The sequence below is a fragment of the Nuphar pumila genome, chromosome 14, assembly GCF_984573655.1.
Source record: "Nuphar pumila chromosome 14, dmNupPumi1.hap1.1, whole genome shotgun sequence".
Classification (NCBI taxonomy): domain Eukaryota; kingdom Viridiplantae; phylum Streptophyta; class Magnoliopsida; order Nymphaeales; family Nymphaeaceae; genus Nuphar; species Nuphar pumila.
Window position 1 is genome coordinate 89,565,870 of NC_143262.1, and position 22,722 is coordinate 89,588,591.

Consider the following 22,722-nt stretch of genomic DNA (forward strand, 5'->3'; position numbering starts at 1 on the left):
CAGGTCATTTGGATAGCTCCACTCCACCACCTGCAGAATTCATCACACAAGAAGCAAAAGAGGGTGGAGGTTTGTCAAACATCATTCGCAACCCTGCATTTGTTGGTTGAATGAAGCTTGATCAGGCTCTTATCGCGTACATCACTTCCACATTATCACAAGAAGTATTGGTTTTTATTTCTGATGATTGCACATCCAAGGTATTGTGGGAGACTCTAGCTTAGACCTACTCTCAGATATCAGAGGCTAAGGTGTTATTTTTCAAGCGTGAATTTCAACTCTTAAAAAAGAGGACAATGACCATTATTGAATTTTTAAATCAAGTCAAGAGCATCACAGATCAATTAGCCATTGTTGGATATCCAGTGTCAGATAAAGAAAAAGTGCAACAGACACTGAATGCCTTGGGATCAGAGTATCACGTTCTTGTGACTTCTTTATTGTGTTTGCCGACGTTACCTAGTTTTGAAGATTTACGTGCTAAACTGTTCCAGTACGAGATGTCATTGAAAAGCATCTCTGATGCCCCACCAGGACAATCATCCATCATGATGTTCTTGCCACGGGGATAACTGTTGATCGTGCACGAAGAGGGCGTGGCAGAGGTAGGGGAGCACAAGTTCAGGGTAGTCGTGGTTTGCTACCTGTAACGCCCCAAAATTTCAAACTTTGCAAACCTTTCAGAGAAACAGACGAGAGACTAAAAAGGAGTCTCTTTATCTCAGAGATGGTTTATGAAATCAGCGGAAGACTATTCTTTTGTTAATTTCAGAAAGGCAAGCTGACAACTTTGGGCGCGTTAGCTAAAAGAATCAAAGCGCACAACCCATGCTACTTGCAAACACTTAGAAAAACCACTTTCATTTAAGAAGTTCTCCAAATAGTACAAAATTCGGATATCCCAAGGAAAATCCGTTATGAAACCCCAAACATCCAGGACGCGAGCTAAGAGCAGGAAGAAGAAAGTCTTGGAGCCATCTTGTCATCGCGCCATCGCCCGTGGTGTACATAATCATCACTTGTACCCATAGAATGAGTTAGTTTCGCGAAAAACTAGTAGGTGCACAAGAGAGACTACAAGAAACTGAATTATGTACATTTAATTCAGTAGGTTATGTAGTTAAACAGGTAAGCAATGCAAGCAGATGAATAGTGCAAACGCGTAAGTAGTACAAGCGAGTGAGTAGTGCAAGCGAATAATTAGTGCAAGCGAGTCAGTAGTGCAAGTGAATCTGTAGTGCAAGCGAATCTCACGACCCAACAACCAGTGTGAACAGACTTTATGTTTCGATATTACTGGCCTGAGGGTACGCGCAGGCAAAACGTAAAAACAACTGAGACTAGTTCGGGCGTCTGTTATTCTATGTATTTTGAATAACCTGAATAGTTAGTTGAGTCTGCTCCTAAAGGGACGACTTTAGCCAAGAGAGGATTCCCCAAAGGCTGAAAAGCAGTGCCACGGATGCATCCAACTTCTGCAGAAGTGTTGAGCTAACTATTGTAGCCTCTTTCCCCTAACTCCAATGACTGGGGAGGCCAGATCATTGCCCGTAGGGTGGTTGTTAACAACCTGTCCATGGAGTTTTGTACCGCTTTGTCCTCTCCCTTGACAGACAACAAGAAGCGAATGGGTGCGTTAGGAGTTGCTTAACTAACGACCCATTTTATGTTGTGGTCTTTAACTCACTCGAGCATCTTGCCTGTGAAGGCGAATGTGAGGCCATTTTATGTGATTACAGCATTGTGCATTTAGCACTATTCGAGGTCGCATAACCGTCTCATCCGATCATCGCATTACTAGACGTGTCGTGCACGACTACAAGTGCTCTAGGATGAAGGGGGTATAGCTCCTTAATAGAAGCCTCAACAGGAGTGTTTCACAAAGATGTAATGTTTATCAACTTTACTTCTGACATTCTTTATCTTTTGAAACAACAGTACTGTTGTAGTGAGGGAACCGATAACTCTCGCTAATGGATGTTGGCGTCGACACTCGTTGATGCAACATGGACATCGAAGTTTTGATCACTATGATGCAACGTGAAGATCAGATTCTGTGATGCACTTGAGGTGTAGCAAGTAGGGGCATAACTTCCACGATCGTGCGATGTGCCAAAATGAGTAAAGAGATCACCGTAAACTAACGGTGCAGGACTGTTGATTTTATTCAATAGGCTTTGAAACAAACAATGGGAAATAAAACCAAAGGCAACAAAGGAAGCAATAAAAAAAATAAAGTTGTTGCAAACTGACGTGACAGAGAAATAAAGACATGAAAAGAAAAGTTGTTGAATGAGACAAAAAGGAATAAATGCCAGAAAGACAAAATAATGGAGAAAGGGGAAAACCCCAGGCTGCTGCAATCAAAACTGACAGATCTTTAAAGTAATGAAAAGGCTGACAGGAAAGTAATAAAGAAACAGAAAAGGAAGACAAAGGTTGTTGCCGACTGTGCGTTAAAGAAAGAAACTCAGAAAAAAAAACATAAAGGAAAAGGCTGTTGCAGTATTGATATTTTCTCCCCCCCCCCCTCACGCAACCCTAGAATAGGGTATTTAAAAGGTTGCTAATGGATCTGGATCTTGGGTCCAATCCTTGGACCCGAGACAAACCCGATGTTGTCGACGTGCTGAAACGCTGTCGAGCTGGAACATTGTTGACGTGCGTGTGCATGCTTCAGACCTTCGTTCTGATGAGTCTCCACCATCCCATTGGTGTTGGCATGGGTCATTCTGTAGAGACCAGACCCGGTTCTGCTCTTCATCATTCTCCCCTGGTTGGGAAGAAGTCGGCTCTAACGACTTGTTGTTACCACGATATGCATATAAATCAGACACATTGACGATAGGCAACATATAGCGATATTCCTGGACGACTCCAAATCAAAGCCTGTAGATTTATTTTGAAATTGATCGTCTGTAGCATCTGCTATGACACTCTCTGGAAGCATAAGCTAAATTTTTGTCCCTCCAGTACGCGATCTTAAGGGTTTGGCTAGAATCCCAGCAATACAAGCATGCTTACCAAAAACTGGACCACCTTTTGAAAACTTCACTATATCTGCCCCGAATGCATAGTGGCTTTGCTCACCGTCCATAGAGAAATCCCCGTTCAGGATCTTGTTCCCAAAAGCAAACCCAAACGGCTTCAAAAGATCAATTATTGATGGAGTGTTCAATGTTTCGTAAAGAGGCTCGTCATTCCCAATAGTCGAAACCATAATAATATTATTTGCAGTCAACTCCCAACCCGTTTCGACCAATGGAAGGTCTAAGTAATCAGGTCCACCGATATGCAAATTTAAGACATCCATATTTGTTGAAATGACATAATTGAATGCATCAAGAAACCATGATGGATATGACACCACCTGCTGGATGGTCGCGCGACCAACAACCCTACGCAGGCCCGCCTTAATGTCATCTGGTTGCACGTCGGGACCCTGCAGGCCCGACCCACCTTGTGGTGCGAGCTCCCCAGCGCAAGGCCACAAGCTCAGGCCTGGGACAGGAACCAGCGTAACGTTGTGGTCCGGCAGCTCGGGCCCAGCCTGCGATGCAGTTGCAGGGGCTCGCTGCCATTGTTGGGGTGCATTCGCACCTTGATAGTTCAGTTGGAGGGTACCTGGACATGGGCGACCCAGGGTCGCAACTGATTCGAGATGGAGGGAAGGTACAGGATGGGTAGAACTGCCACAACTTGCTTCCCTGTGCAAGGTTTTCTTAACGCTTTCTCGTCGTGCCGTGTGCTGGAGCGTCATCGGGGTTGGATCGACGATGGTAGTATCAACATGATTAACCGCGCGCGTGCCTAACTGGTTTAATTGCACTGCGTGCGCATCCATCTTGGATTCAAGCGCATCCATCCGTGCTTTGACCCCATCCATGCGCTTCGACAGACCGGCTACCTCCTTTTTTAGGGATAACATATCTTCCTGTATCTCCGTCAACTTGTTGAGCATCCGCTTCATGATCTCCTTTCACACATTTCTGCTCTTAGGACCGTTCCTCGCTTCTTGCGTCATGCCGTTAACGAAGGAGGGGCTGGGCTCTGATACCATTTTGATGCAATGAGGGAACCGATAACTCTCGCTAATGGATGCTGGCGTCTACACTCGTTGATGCAGCGTGGACATCGGAGTTTCGATCACTGTGATGCAATGTGAAGATCGGATTCGGTGATGCAGTTGAGGTGTAGCAAGTAGGGGCATAACTTCCACGATCGTGCGATGTGCCAAAATGAGTAAAGAGATCACCGTAAACTAACGGTGTTGGACTGCTGATTTTATTCAATAGGCTTTGAAACAAACAATGGGAAATAAAACCAAAGGCAACAAAGGAAGCAATAAAAAAAAATAAAGTTGTTGCAAACTGACGTGACAGAGAAATAAAGACATGAAAAGAAAAGCTGCTGAATGAGACAAAAAGGAATAAATGCCAGAAAGACAAAATAATGGAGAAAGGGGAAAACCCCAGGCTGCTGCAATCAAAACTGACAGATCTTTAAAGTAATGAAAAGGTTGACAGGAAAGTAATAAAGAAACAGAAAAGGAAGACAAAGGTTGTTGCCGACTGTGCGTTAAAGAAAGAAACTCAGAAAAAAAAACATAAAGGAAAAGGCTGCTGCAGTATTGATATTTTCTCTCCCCCTCACGCAACCCTAGAATAGGGTATTTAAAAGGTTGCTAACGGATCTGGATCTCGGGTCCAATCCTTGGACCCGAGACAAACCTGATGCTGTCGACGTGCTGAAACGCTGTCGAGCTGGAACATTGTTGACGTGCGTATGCATGCTTCAGACATTCGTTCTGATGAGTCTCCATCGTCCCATTGGTGTTGGCCTGGGTCATTCTGTTGAGACCGGACCCGGTTCTGTTCTGCATCAAGTACCTTGTGCCAATATTATGCATGTGATTTTCTAGAATCTCATCCACTGTCGGGGTATCTACATGCCTCGCATGACTCGATACCGGCCTCGATAGACGGGATACAAGTTTCTCAACAGAACCTCTGCTAAGAAGTTTGCTCGAACCCCAACTCGTCTGCAGAATTGCGTACTCGAAGAGTCAGGATCCTTGCGAGGTATCCCTCTCCTTAGATGAGGATGGAATGCTAGCTCCCAACTCAACTCTCGTCGCAAGAGAGAGAGTGGTAAATGCCCCTTGCATCCTCCAGAGGATGCCTTTAAGGCATACGCAAAGAGCAAGAACCTGCACGTCATCTGCAATAGCAAGGCAATATCAACACATGCAAAAGCAAGAGCCTAGGCGCAAAGCGCGATGGCAAGGTAAAGGCGGTAAGCAGAAGTGCAACGTTAAACCTCGACGCGATGCGTGACGGCAAGTAAAAACTGTAAGCAGGAGTGCAACGCAAGATCTCGACGCGATGCGCGACAGCAAGTAAAAATTGTAAGCAAGAGTGCAATGCAAGATTTCGACACGATGTGCGACGGCAAGTAAAAATTGTAAGCAGGAGTGCAACACAAGATCTCGACGCGATGCGCGACGACAAGTAAAAACTGTAAGCAGGAGTGCAATGCAAGATTTCAACGCGATGCGCGACGGCAAGTAAAGACTGTCAGAAGGTAAAGGGCAAGGATCTCGAAACCGCGTCCTTGAGTTAAGTGCATACTCGTATAAATATATATATTTGTATATATATATTCATTTAATGATCGTTTTTAGTTTAATTGAACTTAATTCAATTATCCAAGTCTTCCGTGCAATCTTCCCCTACCTCGGAGAGTTGCAAGCTTGCTGGCGTCTGCGGGTGTACACGATTGATGGCTCGGATCGCGGAGCGCGAGCGGGATCCGTCGTAGCTGCAAATATGCGATATTAACACGCAGCCAAGACAAAAGCAAAAATAAGGAGAAGACTCAACTTCTCCAATACATAGGGCTGGGGCAGGGCCGAACGACTCTTGCCATCAAAGAATAGGTGCAGGGGCCATCGGCCCCCGCTGGTTATTTTAAAAAGACAGGGGCCTTCGGTCCCTATTGGAAATCTTAAAAGAAAAGAAAAGCAGGGGGCCATCGGCCCCTGCTGGGAAAGTACAAAGGGCAGGGGCCGATGGCCCCTGCTGGAACAGTAAAAGGGGCAGGGGCCTTCGGCCCCTGCTGGAATAGCAACAAAAAAAGGGCAAAGACAGAGAGACGCAGGGTCCAATAGCCCCTCTGCGACATTTGGGAGAGGAGCCAAGGGCCAAAGGCCCCTGTCGATTTGCTTAACAGAAAACGAGACAGACACCAAAGGTCCCTGTCGGTTCCTTAGAGGAACAGGAGGCAGGGAGGGGTCTCGACCCTCCCTGGTAGAGTCAAAAGGGCAGGCAGGGGCCCCAAAACCCCCTGCCGGAACCCTCCTCACAGGCGGCAGGGGTTTTACCCAGAGTTACCGGAAGCGCCTAGCTAAAAGGGGAAGCGCGCTTCGGAAGCGCGAAATGTCGCGCTTCCGAAGCGTGGGGGGAAGCGTCCCCCTTTTTTGGGAAGCGCGCTTCCCTTTAATGGGGGACGTGTTTCCCTTTAATGGGGGACGCGCTTCCCTTTAATGGGAAGCGCGCTTCTCCCACGCTTCCCCAACGCTTCCCCCACGCTTCCCCCTCGCTTCCCCTGTTTTTTCAAATTTTTTGTATTTTTTATTTTTTATTTTTATTTTTTTCGCTTCCCCCTCGCTTCCGAGACGCTTCCTAGGTCGCTTCCGAGACGCTTCCTAGGTCGCTTCCGAGACGCTTCCCGAATCGCTCCTAAGTGGTCCCACGCTTCCCCGCTTCCTAAAATTTTGAAAGTGCCTCGCTTCCCGCTCCCGCTTCCCGTATCGCTTTCCGCTCCCGCTTCCTCAACTGGCAACCATGGTTTTACCCCTGCCGACCTGTCGGCAACAGGTGGGGCCAAAACCCCTGTCGCACGGCCCTTTCCCGTCGTAAACAACCGACGGGAAGGGGCTTTGCCCCCGTCTGTCGATGACAAGGAGAAGAGGAGAAAAGAGGGAGAAGAGGCGGCGAAAGTGAAGAGAAAAGGGGGAGAAAGGCGTACCTGGTGGTCGCCGGAGGGAAGCTCGCCGAAAGGAAAGGGGTTGCCGATGTCGGTGGCGGCGGGCTGTCGGGGGTCGCCGGCGTCGGTGACGGTGGACGAGCGAGAAGGTAAGGGAGAGTGACGAGAGAGCAGAGGGGAAGGCGGTGAGGGGGGTTTCGTAACCCTCCTCCCGCTTGCCTCATTGTCTTTAATGACAGCGAGAGGCGGTGGTTCTGGTTGGGTCCGGATCCGGCCTGAATCTATACAATTTTTTTTTGAGTTGTTACACTACCTACACCAAATGTCACTCACAGCTCGTCAAGGAATGTTCCCGCGTGCTACCAGTGCAACAAACGTGGCCACATCAAAGCCAACTGCAATAGAATACAAAATAATAGAAATGTTGGTGCATCAGGATACACGGGTACCTTTCGGGTCAGTGATGATGCCAAGGATCTTCTATTGTCTGCTATGGCTAACTTGAACTTGAAACAGATTGATGATGGAATATGGTATGTAGACTCAGGGGCAACAGCTCATGTCACTGGCAATGCAGGTAAGTTCTCCACTTTGATCCCCTACTTTGGTAAATTTAATATTGTAACTGGAGATAGGACTCACCACCCTATTTCAAATGTAGGCAACGTTCTCATCCCTTTGTCTGAATCTTCATTCATTCCTCTATCTAATGTTGTCCATGCACCAAATATAAAAAAAAATATGTCTTTGTTTCTAAGCTTGTTGATTCTACCGATTCTTCTGTTGAATTCACTCCTACTTCTGTCTTTGTCAAGGACCTTCAAACGAAGAAGATGTTCGCTAAAGGAGAGCAACGTGGAAACATGTATATCTTCAATGAAGATCCTGCCTCCAGTGTTCTAAAGCCTCCCAAGTCTGATTACACCTCCAGAAGTATTTTAAGTATATCCCAATGTAATAAGCCAGAACTTTGGCATTCTCGTCTTGGTCATTGTAGTCAAGTCTTTATTGAAAAACTAGTGTCCAATGGATTTCTTCCAGCGTCTGTTTCTCCTTCGTTGAAGAATAAAATGTGTCCCAGTTGTCAGGTCTGCAAAAGTCATGTACTTCCTTTTCATCAAATAAATAAAAGAGCCTCCATGCCTTTTGAGATAATATGTTCAGATATTTGGGGCCCAGCCTCCAATCCTTCCTCTTCTGGAAGTAAATATTATGTATCCTTCATTGACAGTTTTTCTCGCTTTACTTGGATATTCTTTATGAAACACAAATCAGATTTTTTTCTCATCTTTCGTCATTTTCATGCCTACGCTAAAACCCAATTCTCTCAAAAGATCCAAATTCTTTAATGTGATGGAGGTGGTAAGTATTCCTCCAAAGAATTTTTAGATTTTCTCCAAGATAATGGGATTCATTGTAGAGTTTTTTGCCTGTACACTCAACAACAAAATGGAATTGTTGAACGTAAGCACAGACACATTGTGGAAATTGCAATGAGCATGATGCATGGTTCTAATGTGCCTAATAGTCTTTGGACAAAAGCTTTTCATACTGCTACTCATGTGATAAATCATCTTCCTATGCCTATTCTTGAAAATCAGTCTCTCTATTGTGTTCTCTTTGGTTACCATCCTGATTATGATGAGTTACGAGTTTTTGGATGCATATGTTATGTTCACATTGATAGATCCATGAGAACTAAATTTCAGTACAAAGCCTTTATGTGCCTGTTTGTGTTAAAATGTAAAATTGTACATATATGTATATATAATAATATTATATTATTATATATATATAAATACATTTTTCATTTCTTTCTTTTCTGTAATTTTTTTCCTTTATTTTTTGTCTTTATGTCATCTAGTTCAGTTTGAACTAGAATGACTGTTGCTAGTCAAGTCCTGTCCAGACTTGACTAGCAATAGAGCTGTTGGACTGACACATTCCAACAGCTCTAAATAGAGTTGTTGGACTGTGCCCTACAGCTCTATTGAGTCCTCTTTCAACTGTGTATATAAAGGGGTGCAGCCCCTCTTGTATTTTACTCCAATGCTTCTTAAGCAATTGGTTTTTCATATCAATAAAGAATACATTTTTATTTTTATTTTGTTTCCAGTTATACCCTTTTTAAGGGTTATGCTTTAGTGTCATTCTTGACACTTGCTCTTGTTAATCTAAGCTCATGTTTCGAAGATCCCCATTTCATTTCATGGTATCAGAGTCGCGGAAGTACTAAATCTTGAGGAAAATCTGCCTCGGTTTCCGTGCTCGTTTGCAAAAGTGTTCGCCACTTGAAGAGAAGTGTTTTATCACTTCATTGGAGAAGATTTCACATCTTGTTGTATTGTTTTTTTTTCTTTCTTTTTCATTTTCCTTCTTGTTTCTCTTCTATCCCTATTCTTTCTCTTCTTGTAATCGATGGATGACAATGATAAAGTCACCATCATGCCTATGAAACTAAGCGATACGAACTATGTAACATGGGCTTCAATCATGAAGCACCATATATGGGGAAAAGGCTTATGGGGGATTGTGGATGGTTCCGATTCGGAACCTAAGCTATCTCTTACTAAAAAGGAAGGAGATAAAGAGGTCCCTCTATCGGAAGAAGAGAAAATCAAGGCTATTGCCTCATACGAGAAGAAATGGAAAGAATGGAGAATATCTCATGCGAAGATAATGTCATGGCTTATCAATAGCGTTGACATTAAAAAATGCTCAAGTCTTGCCAAATTTGATCATGCCGATAAGGCATGGGAATACCTTAAGAATATGTATTCCCTTAAAGATATTGCACACGTGTGCAACCTCCAAGAAAAAGTTCTAATGATGACACAAGGAGACAAAACTATTCGTGAATATTACAATGGGTTGTCCGAACTTTGGGAAGAACTTTCCCTTTTAGAACCAAAGTGGCATTGTGCCAAAGACATCGAGCTTTGTCAGAAACAACTCGATGCTGAACATTTTTACCAGTTTATCACTGGATTAAGGCTGAAATTTGAAACCACTAAATCGGCCCTACTTCATCGGGGAAAAAATCCTTCTATTGTTGAAACTATTGAAGAGTTAACAATGGAAGAAAATCGTCTCCGGAAAAGTTCTTTAAAAATTGAAGATGATTCTGTTTTAGCCGTGTCTAGACCAGGGAATCATGTTCGATCATATAGGCCTCCTCACTTTAACCGACAAAATGGTGACTATGATAAGAAGAAAGTTATTTGTCATCACTGTCATGAACCGGGACACTACAGGCCACAATGTCCCAAACTTAAGGAGCTGAGAGAAAAAAGAGCTGCAATTGCTGGATCGGAGCCTAAAGATCAGGATGCACCAGTTTCCCTGGCCCAACTAATGAAGATTCTTCAGCCTCTCATCAAAGGTGCCTCTTCCTCATCTGAAGCTTCAACCGGCGCAGCAGCCTTATCTTTTTCTGATCTAGGTAAAATTTCTTGGCTTCTTGACTCTGGTGCATCTTTTCATATGACCCCAAATAATCAAAGTCTATCCAAATGTGTTAAAAATAAAACAAGTGTGTCAAAGGTCTTTACTGCTGATGGGACTTCTCTTGAAATAGAAGGAATAGGAAATTTTGAAAAAATTTATAAAACAAAAAATTTTTTTATTCCAGAAATTAGACATGTTACCAAATTAAATTTAAATCTTTTATTTGTATCTCAAATTTCTGATTATGGGTGTAATATTTCTTTTTCTTCTCATGGTTGTTGGGTACAGGATCGCCAGTCAGGCAAGCTGATTGGGGAAGGCCATAGAGAAGGAGGACTCTATTACATGGATTTTTTGGAAATGCCGAAGAAAGCTTTTTGTTATAATATTCAAAAAATAGAGTTGGAACTGTGGCATAAGAGACTTGGTCACCCACATATAGCCAAAATCCAACATTTTCCAAATCTAGGGAAATTTTGTAACTCTGAATCATTTGATTGTAAAGATTGTATTTTCGGCAAAATGAAAAGATTACCATTTCAGAACAGAACCTTTTTCTCTTCAAGACCACTTGAATTAATACACTCGGATGTTTGGGGTCCTGCACCAGTAATTTCTAAAGGAGGATTTGTTTACTATGTTATTTTTGTCGATGATTTCTCCCGACATATGTGGATGTACTTTCTCAAACATAAGTCTGAAGTATTTTCATACTTTCAAACTTTTCATAATATGGTTAAAAACAAGTTTCAAAATGATATTACTATTTTTCGCACAGATTCAGGGGGAGAGTTTTTATCCACAGATTTTCAAAATTATCTTAAATTGCATGGCATCACACATAAAAGATCTTGTCCTTATAAGATCTTGTCCTTATACACCTCAACAAAATGGACTGGCAAAACGAAAACATCGCCATATTATAGAAACCACTAGGACTTTATTAATAGCAAATCAAGTCCCGAAAGACTTTTGGGCAGAAGCTGCCTTAACTGCCACCTATCTCATTAATAAGATGCCATCTTCTTCGTTACAAAATATCACTCCCATTGAAAAACTTATGAACATTTCTCCAGACTACTCTAGACTAAGAATATTTGGGTGCAAATGTTTCATATTTACTGACAAAAATGATAAACTTTTCCCTCGTGCGATTCTCTGTGCCTTTTTAGGATATGCTGAAAACCAGAAAGGTTATAGATGTTTTGACTTCAAAAATAATAAACTATATGTGTCTAGAAATGTTTCCTTTCTTGAAAAGGAGAGCTTCTTTGATTTTAGAAAATTAAAAGACGTCACTGAGTACTCCTTTTTGCTAGATCTAACATCAACATCTGATGAATATGATCTTGACTGTAACTTTGATGATGATCAAAGAATTATTGATCTTAATGTTGAAAATGAAGAAGTTCATAGAGATACTAGTATTCAATATTCCAGGCGACAAGAGTCTAATCCTCCATGTGCACTTGAGAAATATTCTAACATTCCAACTAGACAATCAACCCGAATCTCGAGGCCTCCAGGAAAGTTTGTATCATACGAGTCTTTCTCACCCACATATAGGGCAGTTATTGCATTAATTCACTCATATGAAGAACCATCCACATATTTTCAAGCAAAAAATGATATCAAATGGATAGAAGCCATGAAAGCTGAATTAGATGCACTTGAAAAGGCTTCTACATGAAATATTCAAGATCTTTCTCCAGGGAAGAAAACTATAGGATGTCGATGGGTTTATAAAATTAAAACCAAGAGTGATAGTACTCTTGAAAGATATAAAGCCCATTTAGTAGCCAAAGGTTATGCCCAAGAATATGGGATTGATTATGAAGAAACCTTTGCTCCGGTGGCTCGTATGACTACTGTCCGAACCTTAATTGCCTTAGCTTTTATCAAAAAATGGTCTATTTTTCAAATGGATGTCAAAAATGCTTTTTTAAATGGAAAGCTAGTTGAAGAAGTATATATGGAACCCCCTCCTGGTCTAAGTATTCCTAAGGGTAAAGTCCTTCACTTAGAAAAAGCTCTTTATGGACTTAAACAAGCACCAAAAGCTTGGTATGATAGGTTTAGTCGTGTTATGATTGATATTGGTTTTCAATTCTGTTTAACTGACACTGCTTTGTTTATTAAGAATTCTGATGCAGGGATCATTGTGCTTCTTCTCTATGTGGATGATATGATCATCACCGGAAGCGATAAACAGGGAGTTGAAACAATCAAAAGACTTCTTAAATCTCATTTTGAAATGACTGATTTGGGCTTGTTGAGATATTTTTTAGGCATTGAAGTTGCTTATTCTCCTAGAGGATATTTATTATCTCAGACTAAATTTGCTTTTGATATTGTTTTCAGGTCTGGTATTACTGATGATAAGAAAGTCAACACTCCAGAAGTTGTTAATGTTAAAATGAAGATTGATGATGGAGAACTTCTTGCAGACCCTACTCCTTACAGACAGCTTGTCGGGGCACTTTCCTATCTATCCATTACCAGACCAGATATAGCACATGTTGTTCATACAACAAGTCAATTTCAACATGCTCCTACTTCTGTTCATATGGGAGCAGTCATGCGTATTATCAGATACATCAAGTCCTCTCTTTCACGAGGACTTTTATTATCATCCTCCTCTTCTCTTGATTTAATTGCATATACTGATGCTGATTGGGGAGGTGATCCCAATAACAGACACTCAACCACTGGCTTTTGTGTCTTTTTAGGGGAATCATTAATCTCGTGGAGGTGTAAAAAGCAGCAGAAGGTATCTCTCTCATCCACCGAAGCTGAATACAGAGCCATGGCAACCACGACCATGGAAGTAGTTTGGCTCCGACGACTGCTTGCTGACATGGGAGTTGAAGCAACAAAGGCTTCACAAATGTGTTGTGACAACAAAAGTGCGATCTACATTGCCAGTAACAGAACATTCCACGAACGCACCAAACACATCGAAATGGATTGTCACTACGTCGGAGAGGAATATCTACACGGGATAATTGATCTGCCATATGTCACTTCAGAATATCAGTTAGCAGACTTCTTTACAAAGCCTCTCGCTGCTCCCCGATTTCACTTTCTCTTAGACAAACTTTCGCTCATTGTATCGTAAGTTTGAGGGGGAGTGTTAAAATGTAAAACTGTACATATATGTATATATAATAATATTATATTATTATATATATATATAAATACATTTTTCATTTCTTTCTTTTCTGTAATTTTTTCCTTTATTTTTATTTTTTGTCTTTATGTCATCTAGTTCAGTTTGAACTAGAATGACTGTTGCTAGTCAAGTCCTGTCCAGACTTGACTAGCAATAGAGTTGTTGGACTGACACAGTCCAACAACTCTAAATAGAGTTGTTGGACTGTGCCCAACAACTCTATTGAGTCCTCTTTCAGCTGTGTATATAAAGGGGTGCAGCCCCTCTTGTATTTTACTCCAATGCTTCTTAAGCAATTGGTTTTTCATATCAATAAAGAATACATTTTTATTTTTATTTTGTTTCCAGTTATACCCTTTTTAAGGGTTATGCTTTAGTGTCATTATTGACACTTGCTCTTGTTAATCTAAGCTCGTGTTTCGAAGATCCCCATTTCATTTCAGTTTATAGGTTATGCAGATGAACACAAGGGTTACAGGTGCTATGATCCTGCCAATAGAAAGATCAGAATTTCCAGAAATGTTGTTTTTGATAAAAATAGTTTTCTGGGAAATAAAGCAGATCATAATCGTGAACATATTGACACCAATGATAATTGGTATGATCCATGGCTCAGTGTTGAGCGTATTTCACAGGCTGGGGACTATACTACTTTGACTCCTGAAAGCACAGATGATGAGACGGTTTCAGATGAGGCATCGAAGACAGAATGTCTGAGATACAAAGGAAATGTCTATACCAAGAGACTCAAAGAGCGAACAGATGTGCCTGCTGGAGAACACGTGGCATTGTCCAATGACAGAGAGGCACCGAGAAGATCAGGCAGGATAAGGCATCCCATTGAAAAATGGGTGAGTTATGATAAATTTTCAATGGATTTTTAGGTTTTTCTATCCAAGATTGAGAAACACGAAGAACCACTCAGTTTTTGTCAAGTCATTCACTCTAAGAAATGGATTAAAGCGATGAATCAGGAAATCGAGGCACTCCATGAATGCCAAACATGGAAGATAGTTGGGCGTCCTCCAGATAAAAATATTGTTGGCTCAAAATGGGTTTATAAGATTAAATATAAACCGGATGGTAGCATTGAACGATACAAAGCACGCCTTGTTGCCAAAGGTTTTACTCAAGAATACGGTCAAGATTATGAGGAAACCTTTAGCCCAGTGGTGAAAATGGGAACTATTCGTATTATTCTTGGCCTGACAATTGAACATGGGTGGACCCTTAGTCAGCTTGATGTTAAAAATGCATTCTTGCATGGGGATTTAAAGGAAGAGGTCTACATGGAGCAACCTCAAGGCTATGCAGAGGGAGATCCAAAGGAATATGTATGCAAATTAACCAGAGCATTGTATGGCTTAAAGCAAGCCTCCAGATCATGGTTCGAAAGTTTCTCCTTAGAAATTTAGAACCACGGTTTCATCTGTTCCTAACTAGATCATTCTCTATTCATATACAAGATGGTACCATTGTGGTTTTCTTACTTATATATGTTGATGATATTGTGATCACTGGCAATGCTCCAGACTACATTCAGCGAATTAAGGTACTTCTAAGTATGCGGTTCAAGATGAAAGACCTTGGGGAACTGAGATATTTCCTTAGCGTAGAGGTGGACAGGCAGGATGGAAAAATGTCATTAACTCAACACAAATACACTCTTGATCTTCTAGCCAAAGCAGGAATGACATATTGCAAACCTCTGCCTACACCTAGTGTTGTCAATAAAAAACTCAACATTTATGATGGTGAGTTGTATCCTGATGCAAGCAAGTACCGCAGTATAGTGGGTATGTTGCAGTACCTCACTTTTACCAGACCAGACATTGTATACTCTGTAAATCAAGTATCTCAGTTCATGCATGAACCAAAAACTGGTCACATGGATGCCGTCAAACGTATTCTTCGTTATCTAAAAGGCACGGTGGGTGATGGACTCACATATGTTCAGTCTTCATGGGAGACACCAAAACATGATATATTGGCATACACAGATGCAGACTGGGCAGGGGACCCAGATGAAAGGAGATTTGTTTCAGGTTACTGTGTTTTTATTGGAAAAAATCTTGTCTCATGGAGTAGCATAAAACAGAAGGTTGTAGCAAGATCTAGCACAGAGGCAGAGTATAGATCTATGGCAGCTGCCACAGCTGAAGTGACCTGGATTAGGCATCTACTTATAGAAATGGGAGAGAATGACTCAAGTTCGATTCTTATGTGTGATAATAGAAGTGCCATACAAATTGCGATCAACCCTGTTCATCACAATCGAACTAAGCATATTGAGATTGACCAACATTTCATTAGACAAAAGATTGCAGATAAAGAGATTGAACCAGTTTATGTGTCTTCAGAAGACCAAGTTGCTGATGCGTTCACAAAAGGTCTCACAAGTAACCGTTTCTGGTATCTAACGAACAAGTTGCACATGGTTTACTCCCATGCACAACCTGAGGGAGGGTATTAGAATATGGATCGAATATGGGTCCAGTAGAGAATCCATATCCGATACAACTTCTTATATATGTATGTGTAATATGTATTTCTTGTAAAGGGCAGTTTTGTCCATGTAAAATTGTTTGTAACCCTATTAATCTTAATGAAGGATTAGTGCAGCAAGAAGAAAAATAGTGGCTGCCGATTCCCAAAAGGTTGAGTTCTCTCTCCTATCTCTCTCTCTCACCGATTCTTCGATTCTTTCAATAGTTTTATCAGGGGCATGGATTACGACAAGGCTGCCCTTTCTCACCTTTGTTGTTCAATGCCATTGCTGAGGGTCTTATGGTGTTGCTTAAGCGTGTTGGCGCCTGATAGATCCTTTAGATGTTCCGGATTTCTCAGACCATATTCTTATTTATGTTGATGATATGATTATTTTTTGGTGAGCAAACGTGCAACAGATGCTTAGATTCAAACTTATTCTCTAGTTCTTTCTCTCTCTTTCTGGGCTTTTCCTAAATGATAGCAAATGCTCTCTTACTATGTTCAATGTTGACTCTTCTATGCTTGCAGTAAGACAATGGTTTTTTAATTGTGCAATTTCTGAGTTACCGATGACGTATTTGGGCCTGCCGTTACAAGTGAAGTGCCTCTCCTCCGTTGCTTGGGCTCCAACTATTCAAAAAGTGAAAAACAAGTTTTTTTGTGGTAGGTGTCCTATCTCTCCATCGATGGTCGTCTCAACTAGGTTCTCCATGTGCTCGTTTGCTTCATGCTAAATATGGTGCTCTTGATTTATCTCTTTTTCGTCATAGAACCCGGGGGTTGGCGATCTCGCACTTGCGAAGCATGTAGCTGAGAGCCTTATTGTTCTTCAGAGATTAAATTGGGGACACGGGAAATTACGATCAGTGGTTGCAATGAGCGATTGCGCCAAATGGTGCGTTCCACACCCACAAAGTGTATAGATCGTTGCTTCCCTCTGGGGCAGATTGGTTCCCTGGGTGTGTGTTATGGGCTAAGGGCCCTTCCCCAAGATCTCGGGTCTTGGCTTGGTTAATTTTGCATGATAGGGTTCAGACTCACAGTTATTTAAAGAAGTTGGGTTTTCAGTTTCCTAGCTGGTGTGTGCTTTGTCAAGTTGCTAAAGAAACTACCTCTCATTTATTTTGGTCCTGCCCAATCTTTGTGGCTCTATTTAATAGGACGTGGAGATATCCGGACGTAATTGTCAAAGAGGAGTCTTTCGCGCTTGATCTGCTCTTGGGCCCTGTTGGAATTATACGATGCAAGTGGTGGAGACTGATCTGGAAGACGTGGTTGCTTACTACTTGGTGGTTTGTTTGGATGGCACACAATGATGCTATTTTTCGTCAAATTCCGGTCGTCCTTAATAATCTTGTAAATAAAATCCTAGTTGATGTATATGTGATTTTACGTATGCATCTTAGAGACCTCTCCTTCCCTCTGATCAACGTTCACTCATCGATGGTTCCTTCTAATCCAGCGGATCCTGGTTGAGCTTGGCTTTGTTGTCTGTTTCTAGTTCCTTTATTTTTTTATATTTTATTTTTGTTTTCTATCGTGTTCGGTTCATGGGTTCAACATTTTGTTGATCTTCATGAGTGGTAATGTTGATCTTCTCTCTCTCTCTCTCTCTCGGTTTATGAGAAAATAGCACTTCATCACATACTGAAAATACTTCCTGCAGTAATTAAAAAACTCACTGTTTTTTAATACTTGTAAAAAATTCAAGGCGGCTAAATAATTCTTTTATTACCTGTTCATGCTTTGTCGGACTTTTTTCCCCTTCCTTATACAAGCTTATTGAAAAGGAATGCATGTGTTTAGTTCTTGTCTAGGATGCATGTTTCGATTCCTAACATTGGTCCTCTTTTACCTGTGATGTTTCACGTAGTGGTCTGACTGGAACTCTGTTTCATTGTTCAGGTTTTCTGTTCTCGTCCAAATGGTAAAAAAAATTCCTCTGTTCTGCACCCTGGATGCCCAGATAGGGTCAAGTAAGAACTTTCTCCAGTGATGGTTTTTTCATCCAGAACAAGGCATGATGTGCATATGAGAGCGACATGAATGTTGTTCGTTTATCTGTTTATGTTATTTAGTTATCTATTAGCTCACTAAGAGGTTCACTTGTGTGAGTACCATGGATATGCAGAGAGAGCACCGGTTCTGGCATTGGATCTTGGGATTGGAAACTTGATGGCAAAAGTTCTACTTACCATGCACTGTTTCCAAGGGCATGGACTGTATACAATGGTAACATATAGTATACTAAAATTGGGATATTATGAACCCTGATTGTTCATATGACATCCAGAACTCTGTTCTGCTGAGAATTATTTAACTTTTTTATGCAGGTGAACCTGATCCAGAACTTAAAATAGTTTGCAGACAAATATCACCTTTTATACCCCATAATTATCGGGAGAGTAGCTTTCCAGTTGCAGTATTCACATTCACGGTGCGGAGATAATGAATAGTTGTGTTACTTCATTCATAAATTTGGTGCTTACTAAAACATGATATATTCATTTGATCCAGCTAACCAATTCTGGCGACACTGCGGTAGATGTCAATCTGCTCTTTACATGGGCTGTAAGTTGGCCATTTAAAGTTGCCACGTTACTGTTAAGGATCAGATATTTTTATCTTTTTTGTATGTGAAGAGAAAAGAAAAAAATCTGTGGTGTTTTTGACTTCGGTTTCAAGTGATTTTCCATTTAAAAAGATTGAGTAACAAAAATATAGATTTTTCCAGGCAATCCTACATATCCCTTTTATATATATCTCAATATTAGTGGCCAACTCATCTGCTCCCATTTCATGTTGTCCTTGTAGAATTCAGTTGGTGGGGACTCTGAATTTTCTGGTGGACATTCCAATTCTAGATTTATGTAAGGCCATGTTACATATCCTTATTTTTCTTCCTCTGGATCCTTCTCATATGTAGTTTGATGTTGTTTTCATGCACAGTGGTTAGATATGATACCTTTGTTACAACAAACTTTCTTTGTTTGCATCTGCTGCTTTTTTTTATAGTTATTTTTTTATTTCAGAACAAAGAATGGTGTACGAGGAGTAATTCTAAATCACAAGCAAGTGCCTTTCCTTGGTTTGAAAGAACTATTTCCATATTAATTTATTTAATTTGATGTACTATTTCTAAGTGGAAACATTTCTTTCATTAGCTGCCTCCAACTTTTCATGTTGTTGCAACACAGGACCACAAATGGCCAACCCCCTGTTGATTTTGCCATGGCATCTCAAGAGACTGATGATGTTCATGTATCCGAATGCCCTTGTTTCCTGATATCTGGTAATGGGCAGGGCTTATCAGCAAGAGGGATGTGGAATCAAATCAAGGAGGTCAGTTAAGTAGCCTTTGTTTTGTTTGTGGCCATAAATGTTTTGCCTCTTAAGAGCTTGACTCTTGAATTGGTCAGAATTTGTTTATTCGAGAAAAAACATTATGAATAAAATAAAGATTTAAAGGTTGTCTTCTGCTACAAAATTTCCCTCTGATTGGTGTGTGAACCAGTAACTGCCGAGATAGAATATCACACAAAGAATTGTATTGGCCTTTTACAATTGAGCTTCTCATTAATGTTTGCATAACACCACCAGTCCTGTGACCTGTGTTAACCCACTTCTTCCTTTGCTTTGTATTTTTTCTATTCTTAAACGAGTGAAGTCCTTATCTGTTTGGCTGCTAAGGTTAGGCTTTCCTTATAGAGGAGAGTAAACTCTTACCATCAATTTTAGTTCCTTTTTTCTTTTTTTGGTTAAAAAGTTAATTTTGATTTGTAGACATCTCAATTTGCAATCAGGTGCCTAGAACGAGCACAACAAAAGTATTTTTATCATATCATAATGACTGAATGGAGATCCCTGGCCATTCTGTTACACTGTACTCTGATGTTCCACTTCCACTTTTTTGAATGCAAATGATAGAAGTTTAAAGGTAGTCTAAAATTTCATGATATTGTAGGCCACTTAGAGCGAGCTTATTCAATGGAAGGTCTGATACCCATGAGAATGTTAAAATGTAAAACTGTATATATATATATATATATATATATATATATATATATATATATATATAATATTATTATATTATTGATGCAGAGCAGGACCCGACTGGGTCAGTACCACGTGACCCAGACTTGCAGGTGGCACCACCCGATCCACTTCAGGGGATAGATGGTCGGACCCAGGAGCTGGATCTGATCCAGTCCACGGCACCACGATGCAGGGTTGATGTACCCCTGCGTACCTACTCCAGAAGAGCGCAGGCACGGACGACACAGGCCCAACAGCACGCAAATGTTCTTTCGGGTCCGGACCCGAGACCCGAATCCAGCTGAAGCTCTTCAAATAAGTTGCCTAGGGTTTCGTGAAAGGCAGAGAAGATTGAGAATACAACAACTTTATTCTTTTTGTTATTGCCTACTCCATTTTCCCTTTACAGTTATTGTCTTTTGTTTTCCATTTACTGTTCGTTGTTCTCTCATTTGTTATTGAAATCTTATTGAAAATAAAAACATAAGCCACACCGATTTTTCGGTGGGCATCTATTCTTTTCTCCTTCGAAGAACGCTGCATCAAAGTGGTATCAGAGCAGGCGTTCACCTTCATCAGCGAGATGACTCTTGAAGCGGGGACCGATCCGGTACGAGGTGAGGAGCGTGAGGAGACTGGCAGCGAAGATCCAATGCTGCGCGTGATGGTCGTATTGACAAAAATCCAGGAGAATATGCTGCGCATGAATAAAGATATTGTCGGCCTGTCGAAGCGACTGGATGGGTTTGATGAGCGTCTGACAACCCTTGAATCACACAAGGAACCGTGCGCAGCACCAGGCACAGATCTCGTTGACGGTGCGTCCGCAAGCTTGAGCCCCAATGTTTCAGAACCCTGTCAACCGACACAACTCCAGCATGGTTGTGTTGCTGCCTTCCCGCCGGTTCCAATACCCACCTCTGATCCATGCACCCTCCAGTTGCACCAGGGAGTCCCGGCGAGCAACAACACTCATGTGGGGGTACCTCACCCCAGGCAGCGAACACCTGTGATGGTGCCGCAGGTCGGACCGAGCCTGCAGGACCCCAGCGCTACGTTGGGTCCACCTGCAGGTCTGGATTTGTGGCAGCGAGTCCCTGTGACCGCGTCGCAGGTCGACCCGAGCCAGCAGTGTAAAAACTGTAAGTTTTTGCCATTATTTTTTTTTATAAAATAAAATATTTTGAAATTTGCAAATTGGGCCTGAGATCCACATTTTGGATCTAGGACCCATAAAGGGGTATTTATGTATAAATGATACCATCCACGTTTGTAGTAAAAAAATAATAATAAAAATATTAATAATAAATATTTAAAACAAATAAATATATATATATATATATATATAAACTTAATACGAGGATCCACAGTTGGATCCATCTGGTTCCAACTTGTGGATCCATATAAAAGGGGTAAGACGCGGACCAAACTCGGGGTCGGTTACCGGGTCCCGGGCCGCGCTCTGTATAACAAAAAAAAACGTTAGTAAAAAAGATGGGTCTGCTCGATAAAAACAAAGGGGAGGAGGCGGTTAGGGTTGCGATGGAAGCAGGGGGCGGGGTCGTGTGAGGTTGCCGAATGGAAAGGGGGGAAAACCTATCCCCTCCTTCCTTCTCTCTCTCTCTCTCTCTCATTGGAAAGAAAGTTGCCGCCGGTCTCATCTTCGACGATCGGAAGGTAGGAGGGCCTGATTGTGCCCACGTCCCTCACGTTGAGCAATCGGGGTCGGCGGGATCAACCTCACGCAGTTGTAGCAGCAACCTAGCGCTAGATAGAGGTATGGGTCCCCTCTTGTGAAAATGAATGAGAAATCGAACCATGGTTCAATTTTTGTGCTATTTTCTTTGGATAGAAACCCTGAAAAAAAATGGAGATACAGGTGTATCGATGTCCAGGCAGACTCAGCCGATTAGGTCGGCTGAGTCATGCCCCAAAAAAAAAGAAGAAAAAAAAATATGAGGTCGTTTGCTTTAGTTGACGGTGGTAGGCGACAGGCCCAGCCGACCCAGTCAGCTGGGTGTTGTGTTAGCTTTGGCAGGGTCCCAGCCGACTCAGTCGGCTGGGTACATGTGCTTGTTGTGGCAGAGCCAAGGCAGGCCCAGTCGACTGGGTGTTGGCCTGGGGTCTCAGGTATAATAAAAAAAAAGTTTAGGTTCAATATCCTGATATTCTTGTTTGGCATTGATAAATACATTGACATCCTTGACTCGAGTGCTACGTTAGTCATTCCCTTTTTAGTATGTCTCAGGAATTTAACCAGCCTCTTTGTGTTTTCCAAAGCGGTGATTTTTCTGTAAATGAAAAATCTGGATTTGTGGGCTTACGTTAGGAAACTTTATGTATGTAAAAAAAACAAAAAGCTATGGGCTGGGTATAGGTAGTGGGATTTCTTTTGTGTTAGTACCCATGGATAAAACCCTGTGTAGCTTCTTGCATCTTTTTGAATAGTCTAAATGGAAGTAGGGGGAAAACTCTACATATGAATATGGACACATCTGTGTCGGGTTCAAGCTGTGTTTGTTCCACCAAGTAATGTGTGTTTATGAACCTATGTTGGATTGCCATTACACAGTTCAACTCATGTTTTGTTT

General features: G+C 41.6%; 1 protein-coding gene across 12 annotated transcripts in view; it reads left to right on the forward strand.

Annotated features, from left to right (window-relative positions):
- The window catches only part of LOC149817347 (uncharacterized), a 67,100-nt gene that overhangs the window by 12,059 nt on the left and 32,319 nt on the right, over nt 1-22,722 (forward strand). For all 12 annotated transcript variants that reach the window (XM_089987924.1, XM_089987928.1, XM_089987925.1 and 9 more), the window contains 7 exons: nt 18,002-18,072; nt 18,228-18,328; nt 18,430-18,533; nt 18,614-18,667; nt 18,911-18,966; nt 19,129-19,167; nt 19,294-19,438. In XM_089987924.1, coding sequence (XP_089844050.1) covers nt 18,002-18,072; nt 18,228-18,328; nt 18,430-18,533; nt 18,614-18,667; nt 18,911-18,966; nt 19,129-19,167; nt 19,294-19,438 — 570 coding nt within the window. The remainder of the gene's footprint in view (nt 1-18,001; nt 18,073-18,227; nt 18,329-18,429; nt 18,534-18,613; nt 18,668-18,910; nt 18,967-19,128; nt 19,168-19,293; nt 19,439-22,722) is intronic.